This window comes from Buteo buteo, chromosome 1 (genome assembly GCF_964188355.1).
Source record: "Buteo buteo chromosome 1, bButBut1.hap1.1, whole genome shotgun sequence".
NCBI lineage: Eukaryota > Metazoa > Chordata > Aves > Accipitriformes > Accipitridae > Buteo > Buteo buteo.
The window spans coordinates 14,180,930-14,193,437 of NC_134171.1; the positions used below are offsets into that span (position 1 = coordinate 14,180,930).

The 12,508-nt window shown below is 39.4% G+C and overlaps 1 protein-coding gene across 2 annotated transcripts in view; it reads right to left on the reverse strand.

Annotated features, from left to right (window-relative positions):
• Window positions 1-12,508, reverse strand: part of STK32B (serine/threonine kinase 32B) — a 144,128-nt gene that overhangs the window by 79,587 nt on the left and 52,033 nt on the right. For both annotated transcript variants that reach the window (XM_075040912.1, XM_075040903.1), the window contains exon 2: window positions 7,230-7,403. In XM_075040912.1, coding sequence (XP_074897013.1) covers window positions 7,230-7,403 — 174 coding nt within the window. The remainder of the gene's footprint in view (window positions 1-7,229; window positions 7,404-12,508) is intronic.

The window sequence follows — 12,508 nt, forward strand, 5'->3', positions numbered from 1 at the left end:
CGCATTGGCCACAAAGAAACTAGCAATATACTGAAGCAGAAAACTGGCATAAACCAGATCAGATTTGTGGATGGAGACTTGAGATAATCTTGACTATAGAGCTCTGCTTCAATTCTGTCAGCATCTTCTGCTTCAGTGTCTGAATCTATGAAAATGGTTCATGATCAAAATCTTAATACTGAAGAGTGGGGGAAGGAAGGAAGGAAAACATTTAATTTCATTATCAATCAATAGGGTGATAAATTGCATTTTAATACATATCATGTGCCCTGAAGACTGCTTTTATGAGACTTCTCTTCCTAAAAGGTAGGTTAATGTAAAGGGATTATTAAAGAAAACCAGAAGGAAGCAAAAAACTGTAACACAGACAGGTGATGGCAGCTGATTTAAGTGGGGGGGGGGGGGGGGGGGGTGTTGCTCTACAGAAAATAGAAGCAATTCATAGGAAAGTCATTATAACCCCAGAACAAACGCAATGAAGGGCTTTAGGAAAGCCCTCTGGAAGACAGACGTAGATGAAAACACCAAACCAATACTATGCTCCCTGCCATAGTGACTGGAAAGTGGGAAATGCAAAGCATGGAACTGGCAAATTGGTGTGTAATGCCTACGTGGACTTTCTATGTTGCCTTTAAGCACATGCCACAGAAAAGGATGTGCTGAGCCCAGGCATCAGCGGACCTGCTGGCATCTCCGGGATGCTGGCTATCACACTCATTGCAGCAGCAAGCTCTAGGGCAAAGTAATTCCCTAGCAGCTTTTTGTTGCCCATTTTCAAGAAGATTTGTACCTCCTGATGAGGCAGAGAGTCTGAATTTGCCTGGGCCTCAGTTTCTCTACACTGTCTCCTCTTCCTGTGTACTTAGCCGTGAACAGCATGAAGTGCTGATTCCCTGTGTGGAAATGCTTCATCTTGCTCCAAGAGAGCTGTGTTTTCCGATAATGAAGAGTATGGAGCTACAACTACTTGGAGCAAGTCAGACCTGTATAAGTCCACAATTCCCTAGTAATGCTATTGTGATTTTAGAGTTTTAGAAAAAACAAGATCTTTCATGTTTATTATGTCCGTTGCAGCTAAATGACAGTGAGGTGAGGAAGGATTCAGGAAAACCTTTAAATCAGTGTGTAAAAATTACAATTCAGATAAAATTGTTTGAAAATCTTTCTAGTTGCATTATAGAAGAATTAGACATAACTTTTTCTTCTAGGTACATGTCATACACTGTCTAGATCATATCTACACTTGTGTGGGTGTCTATTTTTAAACAGAGAAGCAAGCAAAAAGAAAACCAACTATAACCACAGGACTTTTTTAGTGAAGGACACTTGTTCTCTAGTGCTCTATACAGCACAAACACTTAGGATGGGCTCAATTCAGGTTATCTTTGGCCACTGGAGCTTTTTCACCTAATGCAAGGTAGTTGGCCAAGCTCAGTCAACAGCTCAGATCTCCCCTCTCCTAATATTGAGCGGATGCCTAAATTTTAAATCATGTAGGGCTTGTGAGATGAGTTTTCCTTGGCTAAAAAAATATGTCATGTAAGCACATTCTTACAACTTTGCAATAACGAGAAGAAGGAGGATGAAAGAAATGGCTGAGGGGCAACTTCATCTACTCACTTGAAAACTGTAAGGAACAAAGCAATCCCCTGCTGACTGCAGTGAGGATCCCTCAGCAACGGGGTATGAAAGGAGTGAGGGTGTGGTGGATGTCTTCTGGTATTTCACATGAGTGATGAAGGGAGAGCCCACTATGCCCACGATAAAAGATTTTATCAGTGCCAGTAGCAGGACTGCAGCACCTGATGGGGCATCGCGCATCTCAGAGTGTTCCCTGTGTCTCCTCCCCAATACAGGCAGTTTTACTTCATTAGTAATCTAATCTCTGGATATTAAAATCTCCGTGTGTTTCCAAACCAACTTCATTTATTTGCAGTATGTCATGTGGTATATCAAATAACTTTTTATTTTACTGTTGCCGAACAGAAGCAAAACTAATTTGTTCTTGTAGGTAAAGAACTCTGTTCAAAAGTTGAAAGGATTGTTCTCTGCATATTCATATCTTGTGATATCTAATTTTTTTTTTAAGGACATGACTGAAATTTAAATACATTTTGTGCCTACATTTTGTGAATCACTTCCTTTTTGATCAGTGCTGGTTCATAAGCATTCAGCAGGTTTTCTGTGCTTTGTGGTTTGCATGGTGTTTCTTTTTTGGCTGGTTTTGATATGTTTTCTAATCTGCTTCTCTTACATAACTCATTGCTCAGGTCCTGCAATTTGTCCTTGGAAATAATGTGGGCTTGCACTTGTTTAAAGAACATAATAGAATGACATGGAAGAGACATGGGAAAACAAATTAAGAAAATTCAATGGATAGGCCTCTTGACCTGTCATTACCTTTGGTAATGCTTATGAGTAATTTTTTCCCATTTCATCTACTTTAGACTCTACTATATTTTCTTCTTCACCTGCACATGCTTACGAGCAAGAAGACTACTAGTATGCACTGAAATCCATAAGGAACTGTGTCCTTTTAGTATGTCCTGGTAAATCTCAGGTTGGCACTATTCTGCCTGTGAAAAACAACAAAGGGCAAATTCTCCATTTTCAAATAATTTCCAAACCTATTTACTGCTTACATGCTAAATGGACAGTGTTGCGAAGGGAACATTTTAAATTAGAGCTTGATCTTTTGGTGTATGGTATCACAAGTGAGACTGGGAAAGCCCGTTTTAAAGAAGAGTCTAATCATTTGCACACATTACCTTATTTCACCAGACCGCTGAACACCTTAAAAGGCTCAATGGTAATGAACAAACAGGCATCTGCTACACCATAGCCCAGCCTAGCAGTGCTGAACAAAGAGTACAGCTTGTCTAGCTGGTAGCAGCAAGACACCCTTACTCTGCAGTGGATCAGCTGGCAGAGGAACATGTGATGCTCGATTTGTCACCATTTTCCATTAGCTTTTGCCCACCCTGCACTGCTGCTGAGTAGCTGTTCAGAGCTGGAACAGCTCCTGGTGCTACTCTGCGTTGGAAGCAGAACTTGCAGGAATGGAAAATGGAGCGGTGATCACAGTAGCCACACAGCAGAGATCTGCCAAGCTGGGTTGGTTCCAGTCGTATTGTGCTTCAACCAAAAATTTATATGTATGTTTATATATGTACACATACACACACAAATGGTTTTGCATTAAAAAATACCCCACTGAAATAAAAAAGCCCTGGGCATGCAGATCAAACAGCTAGTCCGGTATCCTAAAATTGTGCTGGAAGGTTACTGCAATTTCCTTTCCAGACATCTGCCACATCCACCCTCCTTTCTGAGCAGATGAAAACCAGTGGAGCCAAATGATGATGAAAAGTTGTAAGGGCAGTGCAGTTAACACTTGCCCCTTCAGAAAGAGAAAACGTGATTTTATCAGCACGAGCGTGTTACTTGGGCAGCAGCCGCAGCACTGCAGGGCCAGCGCTGCTCCGAGCCAAGGCTTTAGCTGCAAGAGCATCCTGGGAGAGAGAACACTGGAGCTACTGCTGGAAGAACCAGCTGAATGAGAGTGGGCAGCCTACTTTGGTGAGGAAGCAGGTGGTTTTATTGAAATGTATGAACAGCAATATTTGTGAAAGGAGGAGGTTGAGTTACTCAGGGCTGAAATAAGTTTATTCAGCCTTTGATGGAAAACTTTTGTCCAGCACATTATTCACTGGTATTATACAAGCAGCGCTGGAAAGAATGTGTTTAGTCATACCGTCTTGAAACAGCAGAATGCCAGATTTGATCCAACGTTTGAGAATGAATAAGACCATGTGAATTGTCAGAAGCCTTTCTGTGTGTAGTGGATCCGATGGTCTATAATAAACACCATTCATCCAGCTTTCAAAGCATTATTTTTTCATTTAAGAAATGTGGATAAAATATTATTACAGCAAGGCTGTGAGGAAATAAGGTTTTGGGATGTAGCCATTACCTGCGACCAGCAATTTAGAGATATCTCAATATTAACTTAGCTGTTGTGTAAGTTAAGTGAAAAATTTGCCCAGAATAGCCTTCAAATCATAGCTTGAAACTTATAGCTTTTCTTTTGAAATTCTTTATAATTCTGGCTGAACATCTATATAATGCAAACATTTACAATAGAGCTGTGAGACACACAATGCAGCATTCCTTATGAAATCCACTATTGCAGCATTGTGCCTGACAAATATGGATTTTATATACATGGATGTGATTAATAATAATGAAAAGGTTCATAAACACACCAGAACAATAGTGGTTTTTACACTATTTATGGATAAATTTGTCCCTGCAGAAACAATACTTCTATTGCTGAAATGATTGCCACATTCAAAGTACACAATGCTAACCACATCAGCAAATACAGAGGCGTTGCAAGGCATCTCCAAGGGGAACTGGCATAGCACTGATCTGGACACTTCTACATCCATTCATACATGCCTGATAATTTCTGTCCCCTTCATTACCACTTCCTCTTATACTAGACTCCTGGGGCTGCAGATTAACCCTGAAAAAAATGTTCTGACATGTTGCTGGATGCAACAGTAATGGAAACCTGAACACATTTCATACACATCTGTAAATATTGAGGAGGAGTTAAGTTCCTGACTCACCCATCATATATTCAGCTCTTTATAATACTGCAATTTGAAAATCCACCTACCCAGTCTGATGAATCATTCAACTATTCTTTCGTTGTAGCCCAGACATAATTTAGTAGGGGCTCTCTCAATGACTCTGTGACTCACTAACCTTTTTTCTCCCCTTTTGCTGCCAATGCACTCATTTAAAAATGAAAGATCTAATACAGTTTTGTAGGTTAGTGTGTGAATGCTGGCTGGAAGCATTTGGTCACAGTGATATTGCTGAGGTCTGCTACCACGAAGTATAAACACCAACCAGCTTACTGGTCTCACCTCTGATCGAGACGGTGTGTTTGCAATGATAAAATAATGGCTACAAGTCTCCTCACTGTGCCTCACTGCTGGCTCAGCTCCTGAGCCAATTTAAATCAGCATTGCGCTCTTGATGCCAGCCGTGCCCCAGAGATTTATGGCAGCTGAAGACCCGTCCCACATTGTGCTGTTCCAGGTGGTGGTGAGGCAGAAGGCAGAATGTGCTGGGACTCTCCTGGCTAAATAACGTGTTCACCGGCGTGTGGATCATTTGGGATTTTATGGTAATTGGTGGGAAGACGAGAGATGAAAGGCTCTTTGTGCCACAGTTGGGTGATGCAGGCAGTAAGTAGTGAAGTGGGAGAGCCACGCTCAGATCTCAGGTCAGCCAGCTTCAAAATAAACTTCTCTTCTTATAACACAGCAGAGTTCTGAACCAGACTCTTTATACCCTAAACAATAATCCTAGACAGCCAGCCAGTAAGATCTGCCACAGGCTAGGAAACAGGTATTTTGACACATCTGGTTTTGTGAAAACTTTTGGGGCAGAGTAAAAGCAAAAACCAAACCCCAGACCTCGCCCCTAAATCGAGCCAACAACCAGCTCTAGACCCTTCCTGCCTTCCCCTGCCTTAGTGCGAATCGACAAGTATTGAAGCCAGTGGTGTTACTCTATACTACAACCAGTGCAAAAGAGAAAAGTAAGCAAAATCAAGTGCTTACAAGTCATGATTAAGTAATACAGAAGAGAACAAAGTGTCTTGCCCAATTTCACAGTTGGACCGTGGCAATGCAGACACTGTCACATATAAACAACCACGGAGACTTCAGTCCAGTCCTTCATTCTCTTAAGACATCTGCCACCTTTCACAGGCTTTTCTGTGAAACATTTTTAAGTCACAGGCTTGTAGCAAAATACAAGTTCTGATTATGAACTGGATTCTCTCATGAATGTTTTGACAGGCTATTTGCATAAAATGTCTCGTCATTAAAATGAGGGTGAGAAAAATGCTCATTGATTTGTTTTTCACCAAGAACATTCCTTAAGGCATAGAAGGAAAGGTCAGCCAAAATTCTGAGTTCCACCTTTAAAATATTCTCTGAGAAAGGAAAACGTATGCAAAATACAACGAAATGCTCTAAAATAATAACAGTGTGCTAAAGATACAAAATTTCGGAAATTGCCTGCAACATTTGTAGGAGTTTTAATTGCAAGCAAAACAACTGTTGCAATGTTTACTTGAATTTTGTCTTGTGCAGTTTCAGTAATACAGAACACCCACATACTACTGCACCTCAGATTAAAGAGATTTCATATGGACCCTCCCTCTTCAGAAAGTCAGATCATACTTTTTATTGGTTCTTTATTGCAAAATCATGAAGCAGCTCTGGTAGGTGGATGGGATGAGAACTCTTAATATATTTGGAGGATTTTTTTTATACTGGACACTGGAAGATCTATGGCACAGCTTCGTTTAGTTTGGTCTCTGAAACTCGCATCCAGCTTCAGTAACACAGAAAACTGATAATTTTTATATTCAGACCACTGTAAATCAGGAAGGAATACCCTGAATTTAGCCTAAAAAGAGTAAAATGCAGGCTCAAGCCCATATTTTTATAATTTCACAGTTGCTGTGTTAACATAAAAAGAGAAGTTACCCTGCTGCTTCAGTTAAATGCCAAATCGTTTAAGGAAAACAAGCAGACCCTGATGCTTGACACCTTTTTTGACATGAATACTGATTGCCAGCGGTAAGGCAGTAAAAATAACAGATTGTTGTAATCTAAGAAGTGCAAAAAGGATGCACCATCTAATACTGTTCCAATTTATTTCTACTATTTCTTTTATTTCCCCAACTCTCTTCCTCCTTCTGACCTTCATGCAGATTCTGCAAATAAACAAATTATTCTTTATTCTCAGCCTTTGGTTTTGTAACCTTTCCCTGATGTTGTGTGAAGTTCTTGCACTGGATTACAACATTTTTGTGCTCAGGAACATTGGGGCAATGAAGAACTAAAAATAAATTAAAAGCAGCCATGATGCTGTTATGGGTTGTATTTAGTGTTTAAAGACCATAGTAAAAAACATACATCAGAGTATGAGGTCAGAACAAGAAAAAGGTAGTATGAGAAGGATATGAGGCTACTGAATGGTCGAGGGCAGAAAGAAAATATTTTAAAAATACACCCTTGGATAACAATGGAAACTTTTCAGAGATTTTGAATAAACAGAACCATGTAATCAGATATGTGATAAAAATCCTCTGCCCTACCAAAAGAAAGCAGCCCATCCATCAAATGAAATTCACTCACCTGTGAATGATGTGGTATCTCTGCAAATAATCCAAGGAAAGCGCCAGCTCACAAATGTACAGCTTAACAGTTCCTTCATTAAAGTGGACATTCTGCTGCAAATGGTAACGCAGATCACCTCCGAGTAAGAGATCAACCACCATGAACATGTCTTCTTCATCTTGAAAGGAATACCTGGAGGAAAAAGTTACAGCTGAGATCTCAGGGTCGGTGACACAGCCACAGCCGTGCCCTGGGGTATCTCTCAGTAGGTAGATCTGTTCATGGTAAATCCATGATATACTCAAAAGGCATACACTGATTTCTCACTGCTGTGGTCCAATCTTGCAACCAGACTTTGATTGTGGTGGCACTCTGCATATTCAAGGCAAGCAGAGCTTGAACTGCAGCTGTACTACTATCTTTTTTAAACCATAGATTAACACCTGAATGTTGAGAAAACAGTATCTAAAATACCTTTCAGGTTTTTATTTTTTAAAAATAACCATATACTCATTCAGTTGACAAAACGGCTTACTAAATAACAGCAATAAAATGGAAGGCCTTGAAACACACTTGGTATTCACACACATACAAGTGTAGCTCAGTGCCTGTGGAAAGTATCCTGGCAGGATGGAGAGCTGCTGTCCCGGGATTATTTTCCAGATTCAATAAATATACACAATATTCTATTAGCTGAGTATTTTCTACAGCTTGCAGTGCAGCTCCAAATTCAGTAAGAAATAAAACTGTAACTTTACTGCCTAACAATACATATTTTTTCAGTCTGCAACTTATATCTTATGAAATGACAGTCTTCATGGTTACTGACTGAATTCTTCTGGACCCTTTCCCAGAACTGCCTGTTGAATACTCTGAGGACCAAATGCTGACCTGATTTAAATCCTATAAATCCAAAGGTGTCGCCAGCCAATGTATAGTCTATATACACTGCTTGGGCAAGCAGGAATTTCCATGTGTTTCTACTTACCTTGGCTATGCTGCCATTGCTGTTCATTTCTGATCTGCATAAACTGACAGAAACTCTCTGGTTTTCGTTTCTGAATGCAGCTGTCTAAGATACAATATTTTAGATTTCCCAGATGAGGAACACTGAATACCTTACTTCTAATATGAAGTCACTCTTCTCTTAGAAGTTGTTTTAGAATTAATTTTGATGTGAAGTTACATTAGCTTATACCAGTTGTGGATATGAACTGCTGAGAGGTGATCCACAACGATAGTGCCTCTTCCATCACCTTTTCTCCCATGAGATGTGTAATACACATTGGCTACAGATGTGATTCAGTTGTCCTGAACTGTAAAATATATGCTAAGGAGATGAAAAAGAGTGGGCTTCCAGAAAATCTGTGCCCACCCTCCCCCCAAAGGCAGAAAAGTCTATATTAGATTATTTTAATTGACAGTTACATACAGTTTCACTTTCAATCCTAGGCTTGCACTTTCTGAAATGAGGCACTGCTTAGGGGTTGTCACAGATGGCTCGTTTTGAATTTAAATGCTTTCTATTCTTTCCGAACACAGTTCTGAGAAGCCAGTGTCTCTAGGTACTCTGCTCTTCTGTTGCATTTCTGTATGCCTGCCAAATGCCAGGAGGGGAAAGCCATTTTATTTGCATTAAGTTTACTTCTCAATAAGTCAAATCTCTGAAGCAAAATAGTAAAGTAGGCGGCACATGGTGTCTGCTCGCCTCTAGAGACTCAGAATTTCATAACACACACGTTAAAAAAACAGAAGGCTTCAATTATATTCAAATTACTCTGAATGTTGCACATTACTGAGCCTGGAGCAATTGCAAAAGGAAAGCTTAAATACATAGTTATGTTTAAGATTTTTTTTTTCTTTTTTTGACACTGCTGTTATTTTAAATGAAGTAGTTGTAGCATTGAGCAAATGTAATGAGAGATGTTATTTTTTCCTTCAGTTACTGCTTGAGTAAAGTGTAGATTTTGCCTGGTTTCTTTTTATATATATAAAAAAAATCCAAAATTAAAATTACAGATTAAAAACTCTACTTAAATGTATAAGTGAAATATTGTGTCTAGTCGGAGACTAAAGAGCTGTCCTGGTGTCTAAAATCATATGATTACATGTCAGTAGAAATGGTTCTGATGCAACTCTGGTCTTGAGAAGGAAAATGTCCCGAGTCATTTTTTCAGTGATTCAGCTGCCATAAGACAGAGCTTGAAGGCAGGGTAAAGAGTGACTGCTGTGAACTTGCTTTTAAATTCAACAACTGTTCCCTTTCGTGGGAAAATTATGAATGTGCTCATACTGTTTCAAAGTGTACCCATGAATGTTTAGTCTAGATAAAAGAGCCATTAGAACAATCCAGAAATAAATGTGAAATCTTATCCATATCCAGGTGAATGATAACACTTGATCAAACTGGGTTTTCACTCTGAGCATTTGTTTCTGCGGAGGCACTCTGGTTTCCTGTGCTTGTGAGCGGGAAGTGAAGGTCTTTTGTCATCGTCCAGGCAAGTTTTCAGTGCATCTGTGAATTGTTAATGATTTAAAAGAGAGATCAAAAAGTTGAACTGGAAAGAGCTGGTACTCTATCCCATTTCATTATGTCAGGAAAAAATACTCTTTGCATAGAAGAGCATGTCTACGGTCAAGTGCGGAGGGTTGCGCATTAGTTCTGCTCACGCTCCATAACAATGTAAGAGCAACCACACTAGGTCAGACTAGATGTCTAACTAGTGTGGGAGTCACCAGAGAGCAGACACAGGCATGAGCAAAGAATACTATGGACACACAAAAAGCTTTCCTCCAGGACTCAACCAACCTCCGCCCATTCACCACTCTGGGACTTTGAGGGACTCTGTTTGGCACCTCTGGGAATCCAGGCTGGGATGACAAGAGATGAGTTTTGTCCAGGGACCCGTCAGACTCGTTAGTGAATGATTGGTCTCCTGCTACTACACCTTGCCTCTCAAGTAAACATATTAAGGTAAGTGCAATCCATACAAACAGAGCTACAAGGCTTCCAGAGGTGACTCTACCTCTAGAATAAAGTGTTTTGAACTCAAACAGAAGGAAAAAAAAAACCCCAAAACCAAACAAAATCTGAAGAGATTCAGAAGTATGGCTAATGTTTGCACTCATCAGCCTTCCTGCATTGGACACTTCTAAGATTCAGCTGGACAGGGTGCTGGGCCATCTTGCCTAGACCATGTTTTTGCCAAGAAAGGTTGGACCAGGTGATTCTTGCGGTCCCTTCCTACCTGGTATTCTATGATTCTATCATCTGTCATGACCTGTGAATGGAGCACAGGCCAGTTTTATTTAGATGTCGAAGCTAGAATGATGCACACCGAGAAACAGCTCTTGAGGAGCTCTGTATATGTTCTCCGGTGCTCTCCTCTTTCACTTGGAGCCAGATTTTTCTTTCATTTGTACTGATATAGATCTGTGGTAACTCCGCTGATCCTGTCAGAAGTGTTGTGTATACTGGTGTAGTTAAGATATAAGCTCTATAGGCCCAGTTTGAAAGAACAGATACTGTGGATGGATATGTTCAGTACATCAGCAGATTTTTTCACCCACTATAAATTATATCGGACCTGTCACACATCATTATGTTAATCACACACATTTAGCCATGGATAATGGTGTTTTCCCTGCACAGTTGATCCAGTTGGACCAAACCTTCATGGATGGTGTTTCTCTGACTATCTGGATCAGACCACAGTACAATTAAAGGTACTGGAAGACCATTCCAAGCGATTTTCTGAAGGGTAAATGAGTCTATCCCAGTGAAATTATGTGTCTACGACCTAGAGGAGAGCTTGGACATGGCAAACAGCGGAAGGTCTCTGGAGCTGATGGTCACTCCACTAAGTAGCCCCTGCAGCTACAAATTTCTAAGCTACTGAATGCAGAGCAGGAGTTGCTCCAGGTCCTGCTGTGCAGCTGGGCACCAAACGGTGTTTCTCTTGCTCTGCGTTAGGGACTCCCAGGACTTGGTGTAGCAGGTCCTGACCAGGTTGGTTTGTCATGGTCACAAGCAGTTTAGCCCTCTGTCTCGCTCCCTTACACAAATCCAGTATTCTTTCTTTACACAAGAAATGAAGTATTCCCTTTTAGCTTCTTGCTTTTTCAATATTTCAAGAAATAAGTGGGTTTGATTTATTGGTCTAAGAATTGAAATTGACAGCAGGTGAAATATTGGTCATGGGAAAAATGAATTTGAAAATATTACTGCAGGTTGGGGAGGAGCTGCTGGCAAATCAGCCCAGTGGAGATTAGTTTTTTGAGTAAGAACTGTAATTTTACTTTTGTAAGCTTCTTATCTGCTCAAAGACAAATGACATACAAAAGGGCTGATTGTTTTTTGAAGTAAAATCAGAGGTTGTTTGGGATTTTTATGTTAACTAGGTAACTGAGAAATACTTACTGAATGAATTATAGCATTGTGACTGATATCAAATATTAATAATATATTACTAAGTTACTGTAAAGACAAAATTGTAATCCTGCTTGAAATGAAAAAGTAAATGACTTGGAGTACTTTTGTTTGTTTGTTTCTTTTTGTTTGTTTGTTTGTTTCCTTTTTTTGGTTTGTTTTTTAAGTAGTGTCATGAACCAGTCATAGGAAAACTGTTCTAATTACAGAGCTAGTCTCTGCTTTCTCTTGCTTGAAGAAAAGTTTTAATGCATTAGAATCAGCTTTCTACAAATTAAGATAAAATAATAATGCCCCTAGCAACAGTGAATTGGATTTTTTATTATCTTGAGACTGGAAGATAAACTACCATTGAACAAAATCCTCCATGGAAACAAATTTAAATAAAGCACTTTCTGAATAAGTTATATCTGTTCCCATATTTATATCTGTATATTTGTTTTAATAATATCTAATTTTTGTATTTATATCATATTTGTATTTATTATTTGTATCTCTGTGTTTTCACAAAAGCAGTTACAGATGAATTATTAAGATAATTTTTCCCCTTTGCATTCCTTCATCTTAGTTAGCCAGGGTAATTTTTTGTTTAAATCCTGCCAGATGAGGCACCCAGTATCCTGAGTTCTTTTTTCATATGTATTACCTGGGGAAGAGGACATCATAATGGATATTTTATATATGACGTTAATTTTAGAGTAAAAACACATTACAAAAATTTCATCATTAAGCCCAAACCAAACTTCATAAATCTGAGACAATCAGTTAAAGCAAGATATGCACAGTTCAGACAGTCAGATAACACCTCTGCGCTGTACTGAATATGATAAATGATTAAGTCTTGGTAGCTCCTAATTACAAATTTAAA